At 38.6% G+C, this 23,503-nt stretch overlaps 1 protein-coding gene across 3 annotated transcripts in view; it reads right to left on the reverse strand.

Moving 5' to 3' along the window:
- Nucleotides 1–20,211, reverse strand: part of LOC139148349 (gamma-soluble NSF attachment protein-like) — a 68,339-nt gene extending 48,128 nt beyond the window's left edge. Inside the window, exons 1-7 of one of the 3 annotated variants that reach the window (XM_070719750.1) lie at nt 20,113–20,211; nt 19,366–19,471; nt 9,324–9,391; nt 6,276–6,360; nt 3,206–3,254; nt 1,334–1,443; nt 119–185 (exon numbers count right to left, since the gene is read on the reverse strand). In XM_070719750.1, coding sequence (XP_070575851.1) covers nt 119–185; nt 1,334–1,443; nt 3,206–3,254; nt 6,276–6,319 — 270 coding nt within the window. In that variant the 5' untranslated portion in view covers nt 6,320–6,360; nt 9,324–9,391; nt 19,366–19,471; nt 20,113–20,211. Of the gene's footprint in view, nt 1–118; nt 186–1,333; nt 1,444–3,205; nt 3,255–6,275; nt 6,361–9,323; nt 9,392–11,616; nt 11,740–19,365; nt 19,472–20,112 lie in introns of those variants that run through there. The other 2 variants (XM_070719748.1, XM_070719749.1) reach the window with 2 other exon arrangements.
- Nucleotides 20,212–23,503: the final 3,292 nt, after the last annotated feature.

The following is a 23,503-nucleotide window of genomic DNA, read 5'->3' on the forward strand; positions in this document are numbered from 1 at the left end:
TGTCACTTGCTACTTTTTTAAAAATTTATCCTTGAAATTGCTTGCCATCAGAGATCATAACAGCAAAGAGCAGACCTCTGTAACAAGAAGAAATGTTGTTAAACAAAAGACTACCTACCTCTACAACTTCACATGCATGCTCATATAACTCCACAGCCCTGGCTGGTTTCACTGTTTCTATCATTCTGTAAAATAAGAAAAATTGTTTTGTTATTACATCTGAATGTCACTGTTCTCATGAAAGAATTTTGACTTGTGATCCTTGTATGCAAAGACTTTTAACTCTCTGAGCGCCAAAGTCAATTTTTGTCTCCTTTAGAAAATATACTCCGGTCAATTCTTTTCAGATTTTTGTCAAAATTTTGATAACAAACTGTAGCCATATTAGCCAATGAAATGTGATGTCCATTTGGTCCAAAATTATCAAAAAATTACAGAAAAATTCATAAAAATTGGTAAAAATGTTGCACTAAAATTTTGGTGGGAACAATTACAGCTCTCAAAGGGTTAAGATGTACTCAATATTTGTGTGAATTCACAATTCAGGAATGTTCAGAAATTCTCATATGTAATATGTAAATTTGTCTCGAGTCACATTGACAACACATGTGTGCGCATCACATTGCCTCAGAGGTGACATTGCTCTGGTTATACAATGCAAGATCCGAGATACATGAATATTCCACATTGATATAGAATCATTTGCATAAAATTTTAATATCAAAACAATGATCATTAATGTAATTTGCATAAATGAATACTAACAACAAAACATACTCATTAATGTGATCTGCATAATAAAATACCAATACTCAGTGAAGTTCATCAGCTGCTACAAGTATGAGACATTAGTACTGATTCCTGAAATTATGAACCCATTTTTGTTTTGTCAATTTGTCAAATTGGCAAGATTTATCTTGTACTGCCTGACGCCTAGAGAAAAAAATGATCAGCAAGAAACTGTGTCAAATGTATCAGAGATATGGATTACAAAAACAGGCAGTCTCTGATATCAAATTTTATGATTTTTACAAATGTAATACCATATTTCACAAGGCGCCAATAAGCTGTTGTGATATCTCATGGACTGTTATGGAAAAGAAATCTTTGCTCTTTGCAGTTCATTGTGTATATAACCACAGCAATGTGATCCATCCATAATACTGAAAGATATACTTACTTTGGGCTCGAACACAATTCGATGGGAAAAAGAAATTATGACAGATTGGTTTGTATATACAGTCATTTTTAGTTGACAGAAAGCAAATAGAGCTGTACAGCTCTGAAGGCATTCTGCCTGGACACTCAGAAAAAAAACTTGAATGCAACTTACTTTGCGGCTTTTTCTAGTGTAAGAGCTGCTGTGTCTGGGGTTCCATGTTCTCTGTACATACCAGCTGCCTTCTCCATGAGTTCAGCAGCACCATCTAGATTTTTCATCTCCTGAAATATGAACAATACTGACATAAGAAGCAGTCATAATACACTGGCACAGGAACTCTAGCACCTTGCAAAAAAAATCCAAAGAAATTTTTACGGTGTGTGCCATGGAACAATATCATAGACACCTCATAAATAACAGTCTTGTCAATCCTGTGGAAAATCTCAGATGATCCCTGCTTTGTTTTGATCTGGATCCTTTTTGAATTGTTACATACAATAATAAAGAATATTTACATCCACTTTGTGACTTCTCACAGAATTCAATGCAGCATCTTGGCACAAGCAGGTATCGACATGCAAAGCAAAAAAAACTGCCTCAGGCAGTACAAAATAGCAAAGGCATTTCTCTTTATACAGTCTTTTATGATTAACTAAATTGTAATCACAGCAAAGTTGAACGTATCAATAGATTTTATGGTCACACTGCTTTATCAGTTGGCAAAGTTTCTAACACTAAATAAAACCCCCCAAAAAATGATAAATGGAAGCAAAGTGACGGAAGAAACTTTGAAATCCTACCGATCAGCATATTCTAACCTAAACGTAGAAAGTAGACTACGGAATACTGCCAATAATTTAACTGATTAAAAATCAATCATAAAAAACTTTAATGGTGTTCTCAAATAATATTGGTATTGACAGTAATCTCTTTGAAAGACCACAAGTATTTCAATTTATTTGACATATATCGCATGTACAGTTTGGAGTTATAGATGTTGAAAATTGATTCAGATTGACAGAAGTCATCATAGTTCACCGATGTTAAAAGTCTGTAAATATCACCATATTGAAAATCAATAAAAACTGTTGTGACATCGTTGTCTAGAGTACCCCTACCTTTAGACTACAACACGTCATTTCAATAAAAAAACTCCAAGATTCAACTCTGATTTAACTCCCTCACCCCAATGGCCCTGCATCTAGGTCTGTTACAACAATAGGGATAAACCAGGGTCTGATGACAAAAGGTTTAATTGTCAATTTTTATGAACCATAAATTTTCACCGTTGTGACAGATTTCTAGGTGGAGGTCTGGTTTCTTTTTGTATCGAATAAGCATCACTTTGATTTATGCTTTCCGATTTTAATAACTTGTGACTCATATCTCTTATTTTTCCTTCTCCATTGGCGGGGTGATATTCAAGATGACATCTGCGATGTGTTGTTTTTCTCATCACAATAGTTTTCTCTATTAACTCACAAATCACTACCAGCCAGACAATTCTCTTTTTGAGTTACTACTACATCAAACTCAGAATAGCTGGGCTCTTTTTTATCCGTCTAATGTTTGCAGACTGGACAATTTTCATATTGGGTATAATGGTGCTTTCAGTATCAACACCAGCAATGTTGAATCATGATAATGACAATAATGATGATCATAAAAATAATGATGGTTATGATGATACTGAATAATAATTAGCATCCTATCCACATTGAAACCATAATTGTCATCGTGGTCATCATCAACACCATAATCATAATTGGAGATAAAATTGCTGAAACTGTCATTTTTATTACACTCATGATAACATAAACAATTGCTATGATATATTACGATAGTAGCCATCATTATCCTAATATCATAATCATCAACATAATTATTGTAAAGTAACAGTGTTGCCCATTTAAATGACTTGTATACTTCATTGTCAAGTACATGAAACTAGTTACAGTTCTAGCTCTTAACACAGAAAACGACAGAGAAGGAAGCACAACAAAGTGTTTTGATGATTACATTGTAGAAGTTTTAGACACATACCTTCAGCATCATTGCCGCATTTTCATAAGCCTTGGCAGCATGAAATAACCTGAACAATAACATTAAGGTCATCATAAATGGATTGTTACGTACTGGTTATTTTTCCCTTTTACCACATTATTTTTTGATTGTATATGACTGTTTTCTTCACTGGTTTATGGATGCAATGTTTGACTATTCTTTGGGACAAAGGTCTGTGGCCAGATGAACCCAAGAGAAGCAAATATTGAGCAAATATAAGACAGTGACATCTAGGAAATCTTTTCTGATCTTTAATAAATCAACCATAACAAATGTATTTTATGCCAATAAACTATAGACTTTTGATTTTGTATCCAAATGCTCTATGCTTAATTAAGTCCAAGTATGCCCTGCATCCAGCTATATCCTGTTTATGGGTCCAACCCATGCCCTGCGTACGAGTCCAACCCAGTACCCATGCCCTGTGTACGGGTCTAGAAATGCCCTGTGATTGGGCAACCAATACCCTGTGTATGGGTCTAGCAATGCCCTATGATGAGACCGACCCATGCCCTGTGTATGGGTTTAGCAGCCCTGTGATGGGGCCAACCCATGCCCTGTGTATGGAGTCAACCCAAGCCCTGTGATGGGGCCAACTCATGCCCTGTGTACGGAGTCAACCCAAACCCTGTGATGGGGCCAACTCATGCCCTGTGTACGGAGTCAAACCATGCCCTGTGATGGGGCCAACTCATGCCCTGTGTATGGAGTCAAACCATGCCCTGTGATGGGGCCAACTCATGCCCTGTGTACGGAGTCAAACCATGCCCTGTGATGGGGCCAACTCATGCCCTGTGTATGGAGTCAAACCATGCCCTGTGATGGGGCCAACCCATGCCCTGTGTACGGAGTCAAACCATGCCCTGTGATGGGGCCAACCTATGCCCTGTGTACGGAGTCAAACCATGCCCTGTGATGGGGCCAACTCATGCCCTGTGTACGGAGTCAAACCATGCCCTGTGATGGGGCCAACTCATGCCCTGTGTATGGAGTCAAACCATGCCCTGTGATGGGGCCAACTCATGCCCTGTGTATGGAGTCAACCCAAGCCCTGTGATGGGGCCAACCCATGCCCTGTGTATGGAGTCAACCCAAGCCCTGTGATGGGGCCAACTCATGCCCTGTGTACGGAGTCAAACCATGCCCTGTGATGGGGCCAACTCATGCCCTGTGTACGGAGTCAAACCATGCCCTGTGATGGGGCCAACTCATGCCCTGTGTATGGAGTCAAACCATGCCCTGTGATGGGGCCAACCCATGCCCTGTGTACGGAGTCAAACCATGCCCTGTGATGGGGCCAACCTATGCCCTGTGTACGGAGTCAAACCATGCCCTGTGATGGGGCCAACCTATGCCCTTTATGTGGCGTCAACCCAAGCCTAGAGATGGGGCCAACCCATGCCCTGTGTATGGAGTCCAAATATGCCCTGTTTTATTACTGCATGCTTGTTGTAGGATCCGTTGACGAATAATATTCATAGTTTCAATCAAAACATTGCTTGGTAAAAAAGAACTAATTTTGCCAAAACTGAAAGAATTATTTCTGAAAATATGTCAAAATTTTGGGGAAAATATTTCTTTTTGCATGTTAAGGTAGAATGCACCTCGGGAACAGATATTTGGACTTGCAAGCTTGTACAATATTATTTTGGCCTTCCACTGGACTTGCAAGCTTGTACAATATTATTTTGGCCTACCACTGGACTTGCAAGATTGTACAATATTATTTGGCCTTCCACTGGACTTGCAAGCTTGTACAGTATTATTTTGGCCTACCACTGGACTTGCAAGCTTGTACAACATTATTTTGGCCTACCACTGGACTTGCAAGCTTGTACAATATTATTTTGGCCTACCACTTGTGGGGTTTCATTTTGAAACTTATGGAGTAAATAAAGTTTTCACCAGTTTAGATTTGTGAAAATTAAAAACTTCACATAGGGATGGGCAGCCATTTTGAATTCCAGATGCTGGTAAATATTTACAATTTGTTTCTCTTGTACCAATTTTGCACTGTGACCCCTGATTTTTTGGCTTGTTTCGACTTTGAAACGGAATGATTTTAAGTTTCCTTGGGGGAAAGTTATAGCAAAAGTTTATCCTTCAATTTTGAGAAGGCTGCTATCCTTAATGATGGAACCCTGATGTCAGTACGAATGAGTCCTAACCACCTATCAAGTCAACCAGTCTTTTTGTGATGCGCTAATGGCCATAGCATCATGAAAAGAGTTCTGGTATCTCTCCCTTCCCCTTTCTGTCAAACAAACAGTTCACATCTTGGAAAGCTACAGTAGACTATGGTGATCTTATCTCCTCTGGTACATGTATGCCCAGTCACCAAATTTGCATCTTTCCAGGATAGGAATACTGAGTGTCTATAACTTTTACGGAGACATTTCAGGGAATGTGTGGGGTCCTACTTTGTTGTTGTACTTTTGATGTACACCTGAATACCATTTGCCAGTTTGAATTAAGTGATATATCAAACTTGTTTGTCCTATCTTTGTGCTGATAAAATTAGATAACAAGAACTTGCATTAGTATCATTTATCTGAAGAAGGGTGGAAAAGTACAATTTGACACTTTGGTGACTGGCTGTATTGAACTGAGCATGTCTTAAATTACTTCCATGCGCAAAAGTAAGTTTTGTACAATATACCCATTGTACCAAAATAGTACTTGGTTTTATGGAGGTCTGTGTTTATGAGGGTGGATGTCTACAGAGACGACCCCTTTTGTCTGTTCTGGTAGTAAAAGTAAATTTACAGCCCTCTGCAATAAATTGTTCAGCCTCTGGCTGTTGTTATCATTGATGGTATCTCCCCCTCTCTCCCGCAGTGTGAATGAATTGAAATCATAAAAGAACACGTCTTGCTTGTCAACATGTTCTCATTCACTTTGCTGCAGCTCGGCCCATAAAATTACACTCATTCATTTAACAACATGGCCACCAGCTATAATTATAGAATTCACTGATTTCTGTTAAATCACATCACGTGAAATAAAAAATACCTGACAGGGATTTGTGATGTTTATTTGTCAAGGATACGCTTTATTATTTTGTAAAGCCTGTCCAGCTCTCATGTAGGCCATCTTTGCTTGGTCATAGGATCTTGCATTCTTAAAACAAGTTCCTGAAAGAAACAAAACACAATTTATCAAAGCAACATGAACATAGGCCATTTCAAGTCAGTAACTTTTGATCGCATTTTCATTATTTGTTTGAGAAAACAAGTAATTTTTTTTTCTTCTTTCATAAGTATATTGATATACCAAGTATGCTGATACAGTAAATTGTGTATAATATCCTACATTGATACATCAAGTATTAGCCTTGCCGATACAAGATACTGTGTATAATACATGTATGCTATAGCCTTGCTGTACAATACATTGTGTATAATATACTATATTGATATACCAAGTATCAGCCTTGCTGTACAATTCATTGTGTATGATATACTATATCGATATACCAAGTATTAGCCTTGCTGATACAATTCATTGTGTATAATATGCTATATTGATATACCAAGTATTAGCCTTGCTGATACAATTCATTGTGTATAATATGCTATATTGATATACCAAGTATTAGCCTTGCTGATACAATTCATTGTGTATAATATGCTATATTGATATACCAAGTATTAGCCTTGCTGATACAATTCATTGTGTATAATATGCTATATTGATATACCAAGTATTAGCCTTGCTGATACAATTCATTGTGTATAATATGCTATATTGATATACCAAGTATTAGTCTTGCTGATACAATTCATTGTGTATAATATGCTATATTGATATACCAAGTATTAGCCTTGCTGATACAATACATTGTGTATAATATGCTATATTGATATACCAAGTATGAACCTTGCTGATACAATACATTGGGTATAATATAGCCTTGCTGATATGATACATTGTGTATAATATGCTTTTTGGTATACTGAATATTGACCTTGCTGATACAATTCATTGTGTATAATATGCTACAGTATATTGATACACCAAGTATTAGCCTTGCATGCTGCTACAATACAATGGATTATTCTTTGATAAATTTCATTGCATAATTTGGAAAATTTTGATATCACCTCCCGTGTAAGTCAATACCATTATTTGTTCGTGTGTTTTTCTGCCGGTACACCATCCATGGTGTGGGTTGTACATTGTGAATAAAACTATAAATATAGCAGTAGTGATCAATACCAATCAAATTGTACATTTTTGACTAAATTGTAACAGCTAAATACTTTACTAATTAACCCTTTGAGCGATGTAATTTTTCCCAACAAAATTTTAGTGCAACATTTTAACAATTTTTATGAATTTTTCTGTAATCTTTTTACTATTTTGGACCAAATGGACATCACATTTCATTGGCTACCAGTTTTCATCAAAATTTTGGCAAAAATCTTAAAAAAATTTGACTGAGGTACATTTTATATAGGCGACAAAAGTTGACTTTGGCGCTGAAAGGGTTAAGTTAAATGTTGTTTTGTACATCTACGAAAAGCCTATAAAAGTATAACCTGAGACAATTTCGTTGTGTATAGCAACGACATTTTCTCGATTCACCCGAAGCATTTTAAAATACCCAGTATTTGGCTTATGAACATGATGAATGCGTTTAGGGGCATTACTATTTGTTCATTCTTGATAACCCAATCCAAATCTGAATAAACTATCCATTTGTCAACCTGAGCAATGCAACTGATTGACATAGAGGCTTTGTTGACAAACTGAATACCAAATGTTGACAGGAGTTAACCGAGAGAATAGGCTAACACATACAGCGAAAACGGAGTCAGCGTGGACTCTCTGTTGTGTCGGGCAACAAAATAAACGCAGCCACAGACGTTTTTCCAGACAGAACACCCAAACTTAATGTCATCAAATGCACACCGCCTATTCAATAAATCCCACAAATCAAACAAAAGATTCAATTTGTATTCTTATTTTTACAAAATGTTCTTCATGGCGAGTTGAGAATAAAACCAAAATACGGTAAATTGTGTACAGAAAGAGTTTGAACGGCGCGGTATCACGTTTCCTGCGTCTGCATCTACGCAAACTTCAATCGAGGTGGTAGCTTCAGCGAAACGGGGAAAGCATCAACCGAACAAACATCGCATCAAGTGGCTCAATATAGATTGCTGCCATCGAAATGCCAGTATTATACACCTTATCTATATTATTCGATGCCACCTTCATCACCGTACGTCTATTACAAACGTCTAGACGAAATTCCGACGACAGCGAGCACACCGTCGACTGTTTGATCGACACCTCTACCCCAAGGTCTATCCGTACTAGGGTCGGGTAAGTAGTGTGTTTTTCCATTGACACATATCCTCTTTTAGCGTCAGCTAAAGGCGGAAAACCCTTGGTTCAGTTTGTGAGGTGGATAAAATCATCGATAATATTGAAATTTAGATTTTTTTCAATTATTTTTGTTCAAGACATGGATATATTTGTCTTACACATCCATGAGGAAATCAACACGTTCAAAAAAGTAAGTCCTGGTAACGCTAGCACGCCTTTTCAATAGAAAAGATTTCATGACATTTGCTACATTGTCTGTGTGTTTTGTCTGCAAAAAACGTCTGTGGCTGCGTTTATTTTGTCGCGCGACACAACAGAGAGTCCACGCTGACTCCGTTTTCGCTGTAATATAAATCATAAAATAACTGGGAAAAGTGAGAGATGAACCATTTGATCTACTTAGGGGAGGGGATCAGAATGATGAAATACTCAGAAAATTATTTTCTTAATTGATCATCCCCTCCTAAGATTTAATGACCAATCCAACAGCATTTCTTATGTACATGTCATACTGCAAGAAAGTTAACAGGTCAGTACACCTCTTTTCTAGTCTTCCCAACTCAAGACTATCAGTGACTACCCTATTATGAACACTACATTTGTTACTGACATTTGAATAGACAGTCTTTCAGAGAACACTGCTTTAGATTGCTGTATTCATACACAAATCAAATCATATGAATATAAATAATTCAGGTCACAAACACTAAGTGTTGAAAAGTAAATGATGCAAAAAACTCTCAAATGAAATCTGAATTCTTACCAGCTTTGTTGAATTCATCCGCAGCACTGTCAAAGTCAGGTTTCCATTTGAAAAGTGATGTTTTCAAACTATGACAAAAAACAGATTAAAAATGCTTTCAATTAAAGATGTTAAATATCATTTGCTCACCTACTCCATCAAAGCAAACTATTTCAGTCCGTGGTTTACAAAATGAAAAAAACAGTGCTGTCATTTGCATTTCTTTGTTCTTCAGGGCAGATCTGGTGTGTATAATCTTTATTATAACACGCCACATGCTCATTCCATGTCGCGATTAGCCAAAATACCTCACGTGATGAGAAAATAGATATGTCTTGTCCCCACCGGATCAACAAAAGTGACGTCAGAGAGTATTTTGTGAAAAGATATTTCCCTAGGGAAATAGTTCTGACCAAATTTGGAAAAGTGCCCGGTCACGTGATTGTAGTGTCGTCTGCAGCTTTGCAACAATGGCGGGTGACTAGAACGTGATGTGCACCCGGGATAGGTGACGACACATTCTCTAAAACAGATTTTCCAACATTTTCCAACATTCGAACAGTGTAGAAACTTGAACAGCTCATAGACGGAAAAGATTAAAGTGCAACTAAGGATGTCGCTAGATATTCTTAGAATATTTTATGAAAGAAAGTGGTACCACGTACAACTCAGTGAAACCGCTGTGGAAACATCACCAAGTAAACTTGTCACAATGGATGGTTGCGGTGCAAAATATCGAAACACATAAAAAACTATATAACAATACAACATTAGCATGTGGTGTGTTATAAAACACCTATAGTCTGGTCTTTATTGGGACTAAAGCGCCCGCCTATTACCCCTCGTGGCCGTGTGTTACCAGAAACATATCGCTATACCCCCCGGACTACGGCCTTCGGGGAATAGCGATGTGTTTCTGGTAACACACGGCCCCTCAGGGTAATAGACGGGCGCTATAGCCCTCATAGCCAGGCAATAGGTGTTTACTACCGCATGACTATTGCTCGCTGTATAGAAGCTTGTGTACCTTAGCCTATGATCGACAGCTTTGCAAGAAAAACAGGGATATCAAAAGGTCAAAATGCTGCCCCTCCACAAAAAAGCATCTCAGTGTTTTTGCCGAGTCTGGGGAATATTGTAAATGTTTTGGGAACCCAGGTAACATTGCTGTCATCTCCTAATCTGATTGCATAAATATACCAAGGGGAACCCCGGTAAAATGACTGGGGAACCCTGGTAACATTTACCTGCTTACAGCCCTTAGCAAAAACACTGCATCTGTTGATGTTTTCACCAATAATTGCACTTGGTTACTCATAAGTGGATTGTTTTATTCATATAAATACAGTAGAAATACAATGAGATTGGAGCTTTGGCACAGGTAGTTTTACGCATTAGTACACTGTGATTAATCATGAATTTATTTAATAAAATAATGTTCAGTCTATTGAGACCTGCAGGCCTCGTCTGTAAATTTTGTCGACTTCACTATGGAGGTACTGGCTTCAATCTCAATGATTACACCTTTGCAGAGAAGAGCCAGACGAGGTTTGCAAGGTTACACCGGTCACACAATAAAACCCAACAGGAAAACAAATTCCTTAATGTTGATCACACTAGAACTGTTACATAAGAGCATAGACTCAAGTGAAAAAAATCTGAAGAGAGTCTATGCAAAGACCAAAACAAGATTCCCAGGGCACAGACCGATAGATCTGCAAAGCTCGGTCTCTCAAAATAAGCTATCAGAATTATGCATGGTACCGCCCCCATGTGTAAAATACAGTGGCATAACCAGATTCTTAGAATTCAACGGCAGCCACCGCTAAATGGTTTGGTGCTGAACGGAAGTGGAGAGACTGACATTGCAAATTAAAATGTGCGATTTAACACCGCTGCATTGATATTGTCATTTTCTCGTCTGTTTCTGTAGACTAGAGGGATTTACAGTAGTTAGTACGGCTTCAACCATCGAACCACTCTCCCTGCATACTGCAAATGGGCTAAATTATCAAACTGATGCATAACCCTTGACACTAGTTGCCACCGTTTAATATCACCTCCCTCCACTGATATCCTCGCTAATAAATTACAAATGATGAATATTTACATCATTTTCAACTGATCTCTCGGAAGTTCATTTCATCAATGACGTACAGTCAAACCTCGGGTTTAAAAGTCGTGCAATCAAACCCGTTGGGTGATACGACACATACATTCCCAAAGGCGTTCACCTCTTAGGGTGTCTTCAAATTGTGACTTTCTATAGGATTAATTTAATTCACTTTTCAGGAGGGTAACCACGTTAACTCACTATTTCTCTGCTTTTTCAATGCGATCCATCCCTTCGGAAATCTTCCTCTCGGCCGCCATTTTGAATGTTATGGACCCCTTAGTTTAATGCAATATGCAATATGGCTGTACACGGCCATCAAGTAGGTCACCGACCTTTGCTTCGGTTTGCTGCTGAGGCTCCCCGAGATAGATACTAGTAGCCCTGCCTACAAGAATGTGTATGACTGTGCCAAACATTCTTTAGTTGACTCCAGATAATCCAAAAATAAATCTAACAAGAAAAGTTAAGAGAAGTTGATTGTACTGTTGAGATAAGTAGCAAGTGTCCAGGTCGATGCACGGAGAAGAGATTAAATGTAAAGTTTTTCTGTAGAGTCAGCTAATATTCGACTGCTCTGGCACTTTCTATTGGATTTAACTGATACTAAAAAGTCAAGAAAAAAGTTGAAAAATTGATTACAAAGACAAATACTGTAGATCTTTGACTCGATTAAAGTCCAAGGGAACAGAGTCTATTCTCGGAGAGGGAAAACAAGTTGTTATTGTTGTCGTTGTGTATGCCTATAGTAATTAAAATGTACAAAAATAGGTTTAGTACAGTTGGTGTCACTGACACGTGACGATTTATATAACATATAACATGCAAATTGTACAGTTTTATACAAGGACGTCATTCACTTTGCATAGAATCGCGATGCTGTGCTTGAGTTTGCCCACATATCACGATAGGTATGCAATTGAAGACCGATCGTTGTTATATGATGCATATTTTGTTATTTATCAATATTGGCATAACAACATACAACAATGGACATGGTTTCACTGACCTTCTGATAAGATTGATGAAATACGGCTTCATTTTTGTATTTCATACTTTTGCTGAATAAACTCTGAGATGAAGGACGCTGGACGCATCTCTACGCTTACTTTATCATTCTGTTTGTGTCATCAATGCAGGAGGTAGAAGCTGAGAGAGAGAGAGAGAGAGAGAGAGAGAGAGAGAGAGAGAGAGAGAGAGAGAGAGAGAGAGAGAGAGAGAGAGAGAGAGAGAGAGAGAGTTTTGTCGCACCTTTTTATAAACCACAACATATGCGGCTTTAACCGAACAAGCTATACCCATGGAGCTAAAAAAAGATTCGACGATTTACCTAATACAAACAAAGTAACCATGTAGATGTCAAGATTGGATTAAAATCACAAAATATAAACGCCCGCTTTAGAACAGCAGCTCCTTGAAGTTATGACATTTCGTCGCCCATTTTCCTCGCCACTTTGTACTCATTGTGTCCTCAGTCATGTCTCTAATGTTTTAAGACAGGGCGGTCATGGTTTTCAATAGCTTACGCCGTGACCCATCAGCGAGCTGATTAAACTGTAAATGTACCGCCTACAGAAAAGAAAACATCCAAAGTCGTTTCAGCAAACTTTTTATCAACATCTGTACCTGTACTTATCATACCGCATGGATATTTTTTCCAGTTCTGTCTTCAATGCTGCACTGAAAATGGAAAACTGACCTCATTAGAGAGTGAACAAGCTTTTGCCGTTTGGATTTTTTTTTCGATGACAATCGATTTCGTAGAACTCGTTAAAGAGTTGGTGGTCGACGTATCTAAAGTGATGGTGGGTTAATGCACATTCAGCCTGTAAGGTCATCAATTTTCTACGAAAACGATCTAGAAATAGTTCAATCCACCTGTTTGATGGGTCAGACAAAAATAACCACGCATTCACATCACCAGATGCAGTGTTTGCAAGTATTAAATTGATCTCTTTAGCAAACCAATTTTTACTGAGTGCGGTGGAAATCAGGGGTGGAGTTAAATTTGAAAAAAAAATGGCTGTGGGTCAACTTTTACAGTTATCTGTTTGAGGGGTATATTATTTTATATAGTTTTGTGTGGAACTATGGCAATATTAACAAAATTGAATGAAACGTATAGATCATCATAAACACTAGATCTGTGACGCAATTTAAATAAACATGGTTGCATTCTGTACGAGTACATACAAAACACAAGCAGGATTCTGCCTATACAACAGGTCTACTTATAATGGTAAACAAGCAGCAAACAGTACAATGCTAGTTTTTACCATAATTACAAAAGAATGATAAATGTTGGCTCCTGGTGTCACTATGACCATTACTAACCTGACGAAAATAGTGTACTGAATAGCATAGTATACACTGTACATACATCAAGGTAGGTTTGAAATGATAGGATTTGAATTCAACCTTAGCATTTTATCATTTTTGTATTGATATAACTGTCATAATTTAAAATTTCCACATGAATATGACTGCAGCATTTAAACCTATTTCTGCTGTAGTAATTTACGAACTGTTCATGAATAGAACTACGTCAGTCCTTAAAACGAACAAGACCTACAAAGGTATACATTGCTTGTTATGACCCCTTTGCTTAAAGGGAAACTGTCGTCGGACCTGCGCATGTGCGAGTTTCTTGTTTACAAACTATGTATTTCGTGCACAATATCTAGATGCACCTCATCATCATAGCTGCAACATTTAAATTATACGATGTACATTATGGCAGACATGTTTAAATGTTCCATCAATCACCATCGTACCTTGGATACAGTATTTACATTTGTCGTATGTGTCCCATGCGACCTTTGAGCGCAGTTCCGACGACTGTATCCCTTTTAAGATTTATCAGAAATTTTATGCAAATACCACCTGTCAATAGTCAAGACATATATCAACACATAGAACTAAAAATAAATTAAACATCAATACAACTTGTAAATATTGTTCGAGAATGAGGCGTCATCTGTTCTGCAAGCTCGTTCCCTATCGAGGCATTACATCTTAAGGGACTTTCATTTTTTACGAGGAGGGGGTAGGTGGAATTGAAGCTGCGTATGAAATGTAAAAATTTACTCTCTTGATTTTTTTTTCTAGAGTACGACCTCCCCTCAATCTGTCTATCGTAAAATGTTACTCCCTCACCCCTTCCTTCGGTAGGGCCTCTATACATCATAAACGTAACAATATATTTATGTGAAGCCCATCCTGGGTAATTGTATACTCACACCACTGTTATGTCACAGGGTAATGTCCATTATTTACCTGTATCTGAGGCTAAATTGCTTGTATCTTTATATTCGTTAAATTATATAGACCAGTATGTGGTCAACTTAAATTTTGACAGCTTATTAATCTGTATACAAGAAGCAATTGACGCCTAGTGATGGTACTCCCAGCTCAAGGATGGTTTGGCATCCGTCCCTTTTCAGCAAATTTCAAGATACCCCTTTACGGCACTTTTCTACAAAAACGACACCCTTCTTAAACACATGTGACAACATTAGACCAAAAACATCTCAATGATTTGCAAGATCAAGAAGAGGGAAAGATGATATCACAGTACGCCATGTCAATTCTGAATAGAGTAATGAGACTGTTTTCGACATTAACAATTAGTAATATCATTTCATGTTGTCTTTATTGAGCTTACCTCCATATCAGTACAAAGCAGGTTTATAACATTTTAAAACAAAGTGTTCATGATGATGCCATTATGTAAAATGCAATGATGTTCATTTTCCTATTTAGCACTGGCATGATTTTCTAAACCAGAATATTCACCGGGTTTAAAGGAGGTCTTTACATTTTGACGTTCATAAATTACTACTTTTCTGATCTGTTTGACCTTGCGTCGCTCAAAAGGCTCTTGTGTGATTAGCTAGGGGTAGTATCCCACTGGGGTTTAGACACTAATCTGCGTTTAGAACCCCTGGAGTAAATCTGAAATCGCCTAGGGGACTCAAACTTTACTTCTTTGTTAGTTTGGACGGATTATCCGATTCGGTATTCTAACGGGCTAGGCTTCTGCACAAAGTAGCCGCCCTTTTTTCATAGACAGTGATAACGAAAACAAATTTCAATAGCAGGAAGGGGATAAATCAAATGGTTATCAGAAATGAATAAAGAAATTCTGAATGCTGTGAGATGAAAAACTTGTATAGTTATCGGACCAAGTAAGTGATACCAGAGAAGACGTTTTGAACGAACAGTTAAAAACAAACAGTTGGAATTTTAAAATTCCGCCATCATTTAAAAAAAATCCAAGCTTTGTCGTCCCAACGGATTTGTGCACCAATTATGAAAGTTTTCTAACACGCTTCCTCAGAGAAGAATTGCGAGGCTGGAGGACGACACTGAACGAAGATGGACAATCATCCCGGCGGATTGTCTGCTAATTGCTGTAGAGCTAATAAGTTGTCACTTACTACATTTACAGTCCCTTAAGGGAGAACGCGCCTCGGGGACGGATAATCGGATTCTCAGATTTCTACGATGCTTTTATTTTGATATACCACTTGTGAGGGCTCGTTTAAAAGTTCTTGGAGAAAGAAAAACTTTCACTGTCTTAGTTTTTCAAAAATCCGAAATTTAACTTTTCCGCTATAGAGTTAACACAGGGATGGCGACCATTTAGAATTTCAAATATCGCAAAATGTTGGGCAATTTGTTTCACTAGTTCCAAAGTTTGCAGGGTGACCCCAGATTTTTATTGTTGATTTGGTAAGAGAATGGTTGAAATTTTTATCTAAGAAAGTTTGAGCAAAAGTTTAAGTCTTTCACTTTCGAGGCACATACTTCCTTAATTACGTTGTGTAGAGTTTAAACGAGAAACAACGGTATTCATAATCTTCCCAAACAATTTGTCCTTGGGGAGCACAGAAAATGCGATATCGGGCCAGAAGAGTGTGCCGAAAATGATGATGTTACGTGCCAGAAGGTAACTTCTGATGTTTTTTTTTCTCTTTTTGCATCAGCTTGCATAATCCATTTCGGTCAAACTATCTGTGAACTTTTTCACTTAGTCAGCTGAGAATCTTTTCCCCGAAAAAGCTTCCAGATGCCTAAATAATCACCGTAGAAAGAGGAGCGACGAGCTTGCTTCCGTAACCCCTAAACAACAACAACAACAACAACAATAACAACAACAACAACAACAACAACAACAGCAACAACATATGTAAGTGATCTCTACTACACAACGACGAAGACAGAAAATACGCTGAGACCGTTGGACCTACCAAAAGTATCGCGGGTGCAAGTCTCTAGTAGTTTGGCAACTCTTGGTTACCAATCAAATCGGAGTGTTTAGAAAAGTGGAAAAAGTTTTATTGCCTACTACAGTGACCGAATTACAAAGACTGTACAACTTATCAGGAGTTGGTATGGGCATTGTCAATGAGTACTACTATATGTTATTCCAATCTAAGGGATCAACTGGGTCAGCAGATCTTTGAGGTGTGGTCACAAAATGGTCAAAGGAAAGTGGCGGAATGAATTAAATTGTACACAAAGTGCATGTTATGTTTGTTGTTGCATCGGAGGTAAAGTCATCATCCTACTGGAAATTGTAATAAATATTATAAATTCAGGAAAAGGGGAGTGTATCTTTTGTCTAATCCGAAAAATAACGTCAAATCCTTGAACGCAAAAAGAAATTGCATGTCGTCATTCTGACTTCCATATGATATAATGGTCCCATCCTTTGCATCGATCCGTGGCTAAATAACGACCCCTCTGTTGCTATTGTTTGCCATCTTCCCATAGTCATCTCAGATTATCACTGTGGTTGTTCATGGCACAGTGGATAGAGGGGCTGTGATCATTAGTATTCTTGCGTGAGTTTGAATCTTTTCCAGTCTTTTAGCGTGGATATGCTGCAAGGGAAGAAAGGGGACATGTTCCATCGATTTGTTACTGTTATAACCTGCAGAAAGCTGCAAAATGTATATTGATGGCGCAAATGCAGCGATCTTATTGGTCGAGACACGAAAAGAAATTAAAGAATTATGGTATATTTGCGATTTACCACGGTTGGCACACGCCCGAGCTTTCGGACAAGAGCAAAAATCCTTTTTTGACGTTCCATGCCAGAATTTCTATATACTGTTATGATATAATAGCAATAAACATCAAGCGACGGTACAATACTCAATTTTGACTAGTTCACTTCATATAGGCACTCGCTATCGCTCGTGCATATATTTCGTGAACCTGTCAAAATCTCGTGGTATACCATCGCTGGGGGTGTTTTATTGCTTAAATATATAGTACTGCACCCATGTCGATCAAACTGAGTCTGTCGGTCCAAGACCTATTTTCACAGGGAACGACACCTGAAATTTTATTTTCTATTTTGTACCACTGTAGTTTAACTTTTATGAATTTCTACAAAGCCTACAAACATCTAGAGTGTTCTCAATCAATATAAAACATCCCGCGCGAAATTTTCGCAAATTTCTCAAAAGACATCATTCTACCAATATTCTTGCTGTTACAGATGTGGCCTAAACTCTCGATAGACATCGCCATACTGGATTTGACCATCAGCTGGAAATGTAAAGATCAAAACTGAACGACACGCTTAAGTCCAGAGGTTACAGCCGTCAACGTTTCCGGATGCACCGCAGAACGCACATCCAATAAATACAACTTCGAAACGAAGTGACCATAACTACAGTCCCTCCACCACTAACACTGTACATGATTAAATGGCATGGATTGGTGTAACTAGCGTGTTATGCTCAATATTTAGTCTAATTATGATTCATGCCAGATGATTGCATGTCTCACGTCCGGGTTCTCATGGCAACAAACAATTACGTATTTGTAACCCAGGAGAGTGATTCTCTCTTCTTCGACGATGGCGACATTTTACCTGGTTTTCATGTACCAGGATGCGACCAGCAAAATAGAGGCCATCTAAGTTCCCATAGACTGACGCACAATCCCATCCGAAATAACTATTTTTTTTTCCAAAATTCCGAAGCTGTAATCTGTAATGTGGACCTCTTTAAAACACTTTTAGTTTTCCCCGCCAGAAAGAAATTTTTTCAATTCCATCAATGTTGCCACTAGCATCTGTACATCAAAAATGTGCCATGTAGTTGATACAAGCATATAGTATTTTTCATTTCCGATCGTTCACTATTTGCTGAATGTCACCATGAAATCGCTTTCGCCTAAACGGTATTCTAATTCGGAAGTAAAAAATGTGTTTTTTGAGATTTTGCGCTCCCACTCGTGACGTCGTTTTACAAGCTAACTGGAATAATAATGCCGAAGATCCTAGAAACATATTGCTAAAAAGCACTCTACAATCTAAAGGAAATGACATCAGAACTCAAAGCGTAGCTCAAAATAGCTCATTGAAACCAGCATTTCAAATACTGCTAAACCACACTATGGAAATTTTAATTTTAAATGATTAAAACCAGTTCTAGAGAAGATCGCAGTGTAGATCGATACGCATGGCTGTAGTCGTGAAACCGGATGTTTTCCTTCAGTGTCGAGAATTTTTCCTCGAATCGGGGTGCTTTTTGTGAATTTTTGATACTTTTGTTGTTTCCGATATTTCATTTTATTTGTTGATCGGTTGTTTTTCCCCCGAAAAGCGATAAGCTTATCTGTTTTTGTCGTTGCATTCAGCATTTTTCACGTCTCGGGGGGAGGGGGACCTCACAATGTTTGCATTAATGACGTTGGAATAGGAGAAGCCCACACTATCTGGTGACGTTCAACTATTATCCGCATTCCACGTGAACTACCCTCCGCGAACAATGTGTTTGCATTCCTGGACGCTGAACCGTCAGTTTGCGATTGTTGCGTGCGTCATTAACATGGAAAGTGGACACGTTAGAAATCATGCCATGGAATGTTGCAGTTGAACGCATTTACCACGTAATTTTCGGGAACGAAAACAAATGCTGGAACACTCACAATAATGTTAATAACGCCAGAGTCCTTAAATGGGTTACATCACAGCAGGAATGGATTCCATGAAGTCAGGTCATTCACCTATTGGACCTTCGTCCCGGCCGCTGGACTGCAAAAAATATTACTAGTGTCAAGGGAGTGGTCAGTTGCTTCGGCTTGGGGGCGGTAGATTTGTGGGAGTCACCCTGTTTTTGACTTTGGTGATGGGGCCACATAGGGTAGAGGAGGGGGTCAGTGCATGTGATTTTTATTGTAAGATACCGGCCCGTAAGCTCGTAAAATTCATCATACCAGCAACGAATTGCATCATTGAGTTGCAGTTTTCAGAGCGCCTAAAAGATATCTGGATGTTTGCTGATTTAAAGTCTGTTATACAACGTGAGCCCATCATGGTGAAATCTGAAATCTATATACAAAACATGACAAAAGTCTGACCCTTCACTGTTTTCTCAATGCATGAGAACTCGGAATGAGAAAGCAACGAGAACGAATATTTCACAAATTAATACATTTGACACAGTCACATATATTCCAATGGTAAAAATGATAAAACATTTTTCATTCTTATAGATGCACCCAATGGGAAACACTGTTTCTGTATATATATATATATATATATATATATATATATATATATATATATATATATATATATATATATATATATATATATATATATATATATATATATATATATATATATATATATATATATAATATCGTAGATTGGGCGATCAGTCAGGTGGTTACCTCGATTTTCGAAAGTTGGAATAGCGTGTCATCCTGTTTTCCATCGTATCCTGAGGGGGCAGCCACTTTTTGATGCCCGTAAAAAATCCACCGCCTCCCTCCAGGTCGAAGAAACTGACAATCTCTTTAGGCCAATCTAACGCCGCTGACCACATCGGTACGCGGTTGCGTAAGATTTGCAAAGTTGAATGACCTTGGTACTTCTTACTGTATTATGTAAATTACACCTTCATCTGGGTGTAGTACCTTTTTTGAAATAAACAGAGATAAAACGCTTAGCATGGCATTCCCCATGATAAATTTTGCCGCTTGCCTCGTCGCTTCTACTCAACTGTGTATATCTGAAATTCAGGCTAACATTCTTTTGAAATTGCAATGAGGATTTTCGTGTCAGGAAGTTCGAATTCCATAATAAATGGTAACTAATTGGAAGTTACTACTCTCCCTTTCTTGGTTGTGTGCAGTGATCGATTTCTCGTTTGGTCAAGTGTTTGCATCGTCATTGACGGGCACATGGTGTTCCAGGAAAACGTTCTGCCAAAACCAGGGATACATCATCGTGCGTTTGTGGCGAGGCGCGCTTCACGGCTTACATTGTCATTATCATAATTGTGTGCGCGTGTCAAATGATCGCGTGTGCGTACATTATTTACTTTGATTTTTATCTACCGTTATTCAAACTGTCAAAACTGTAATTACCGACTCAGTAAATTTCGCACCTGGCATTTCCTGAACCAACTCAGGTTTGGCATCTGTCCATAGAAAGTTTTCTCCGTTTCGTCAAGATGTGTCCCATAGTAAATTCACACCAGACTTAGCTGCTTGGTTTTATGAAGTAATGCAACGTGTGAAGCGATTTGTTATTATAGGCTTATTTTGCATATTTTTCGTCGAAATCGACGATGCAATGTTAACTTCAATATGAACAACGGTTCTATTTACGCCTAGACAAGCGCGTATTGTCCATGGAACAAAGGAGGAGTCGGGTGTCAATTTAATTTTACCTTTCATGTAGTTTGATGCAGGACAGCAAAGTTTTCTACAGTGCTGAGCAGATTTCCCTCGACCAAAGGTACAGCTGTCCCGTACAAACATAGACCCTCGAGCGAGACACAAGTGGGCAACGTGACTGTCAGCCTATAACAGGGCTGTAAAGGATGTGTACAAAAAGTATTATTTAAAAAATCCGTGTTCTGCGCAGCTCCTCCCGGCTGCTTGCCGGTTCGACTAGAACCCCGGGACTAGAAGCCAGTTACCCAACAACGAGGTTGACGACCCTTACAGAGATAAACGACAAGTTTCGTTGTGTCCGGATCAAAACTGGAAAAGGTGCTACGTTATGTCTCTTCATAATTTGGTTGACGTTCTCGGTAGTCGGTCGCGAAAAACGTTATAAAGGGCAGGCGGGGGAAGGACATCGAGCTGCGGACGCCGGCGGGGGAGGGACCGGGTATTGAGTAGAGGACGGGGCACGACAATGTGCGGTTATCGTCGAAACTTAATTAGCTTTTATTCATTGATATTCCAAAGTTTCGGTGACGCAGCAAAAGTTTATTTTACTGTTCGAAGGACATTGACCCTCAGCGAATGGGACAACCGCAAAGTCTGAGATTGTAAGATACAGAGAACAACTTCAGTGATTGTCGGCGGAATTTTTCGCACCTGCAGAGCCTTTCCGGGCAGCAACAAGGCTGGAAGAAAGTGGCTTGCAGGCAAGATGATTCGATTCAGGAAAGCTATTTTAAGCACGGAGGAGGCTGTCTTACGATTGAACTTCTTAAGGCATAATTTATTCGAAATAACTTTTAGTAACAGACGTGAATAGCTTTTACTTCTCTGGCATACTCTTGGAGCCGTCTCTATGGCTTGGCACTCTAGTGCAAAAGTTGGCGTTTAGTGGGATACAAAGATCACGTCGAACGCAAAGTGGTTTTTAGTTTTTCAACTTGAACTGCTACATTTTATAAGGGTTACTCATGTCATCCGCCATCCAATCGTGAGACGTTCGCATCGCTTCTGATATGAAGTGACAGACAGAATATAGGCCTAGCGTGGCGATACTTATTTTCAATGCGCACAGTAGGTGAGGGGTCGTCGAGTTTTATGCCAAAATATTATTCATCAGACGGCGATATTTGCATGTTCCTTAATACACCGCTTGAGTAAACAGGGTCTAGTTTCATTTTTATTGCCAGAGTGCCAGTCGGAGACGAGAGAGTAAACTGCTGGTGACTCTCGTGGGCGGAAAGGACTTTGTCGCACAGTTGAAATTGATCAATAATAAAAGTAAAATACCAACGCACTGAATTCTCGGAAGCATAATGAGAAATGGTACATTAAATAAATTATGCACTAGAAAGTATCGATATCAGTAGCTTTTTCCTGTTCCTTTACTAATCTATTCGATTCGATCCCTGCGTCGGAGTTTTTGTCAGGATGGCGGAGGAGGCTTGCACGACGGTATAGGTCTCCTCACAATCCGAGGGGAATAAGGAATACGCGGATATGTACGTGTCCTTGTAACTGTGTTACATGTAAGTCTGCAGTAATACAGAAGGACCTAGACTGAACGCCCACGGGTCTGAGTTCCTGCATACATGATACCGCCACTGAAGTTATCGAAAATGACGTCATGACCCCTAGATCGTATAGGCCTACTCTTAGGGCACCGAAGAGGCGTACCCCTAAAAAACTCTATAAAGAAATGGTCACTGCGTGGTCAATTTTTCAGAGTGTCGTGACGGTCAAAGTTTTATGTTGTATTACTACAAGAATTATGACCGGAAAATTTAGGTTTTCAGTACACTTTCACAGAGCATGACGTGGTATAGATCCGAATGGTAAAATAGTGAGAGCTTGTAAAATCCTAAAGCAATGAGGATGTATCTTATCCTGTTACCAACACAATTCACTGAATCCATCAACTCATTCTAAACTGAATGATCGAACGACGACGACAAATAGAAACCCAATCCAAGATATGAGAAGTACTTTCACTTTACTCACGTCGACAGTTGCAGTTCTAAGAATAATAAATATTCAATACCTAGATTGCAAACCTCATTACCATTATAAAATGCCATTCTTCCATCTTATTTCTTGACATAAACATTCAGTATTCCTGCATGGGAATGCATTGCAAGCAAACCAATTTTAACGTAAGGCTTCGCTTTCAAACCTAAGTTTCCCCTAATATTTCTTCATCGGAATATTTCTTTCTGCGGAATATTTTAATCACGACACTCTCAATCATAGCCATTATAAATCAACCATAATCAAGGATCGTTGAGCAATTGCAAAAAGTCATGACACGAAGGGCTTTGCTGAAGAACTGGTGCCCTTTCACAAAGTGGACGATATTTGGTCCTTATCGTGTTGATTGTAAATAATC

The sequence above is a fragment of the Ptychodera flava genome, chromosome 13 (genome assembly GCF_041260155.1).
Source record: "Ptychodera flava strain L36383 chromosome 13, AS_Pfla_20210202, whole genome shotgun sequence".
Lineage (NCBI taxonomy): Eukaryota > Metazoa > Hemichordata > Enteropneusta > Ptychoderidae > Ptychodera > Ptychodera flava.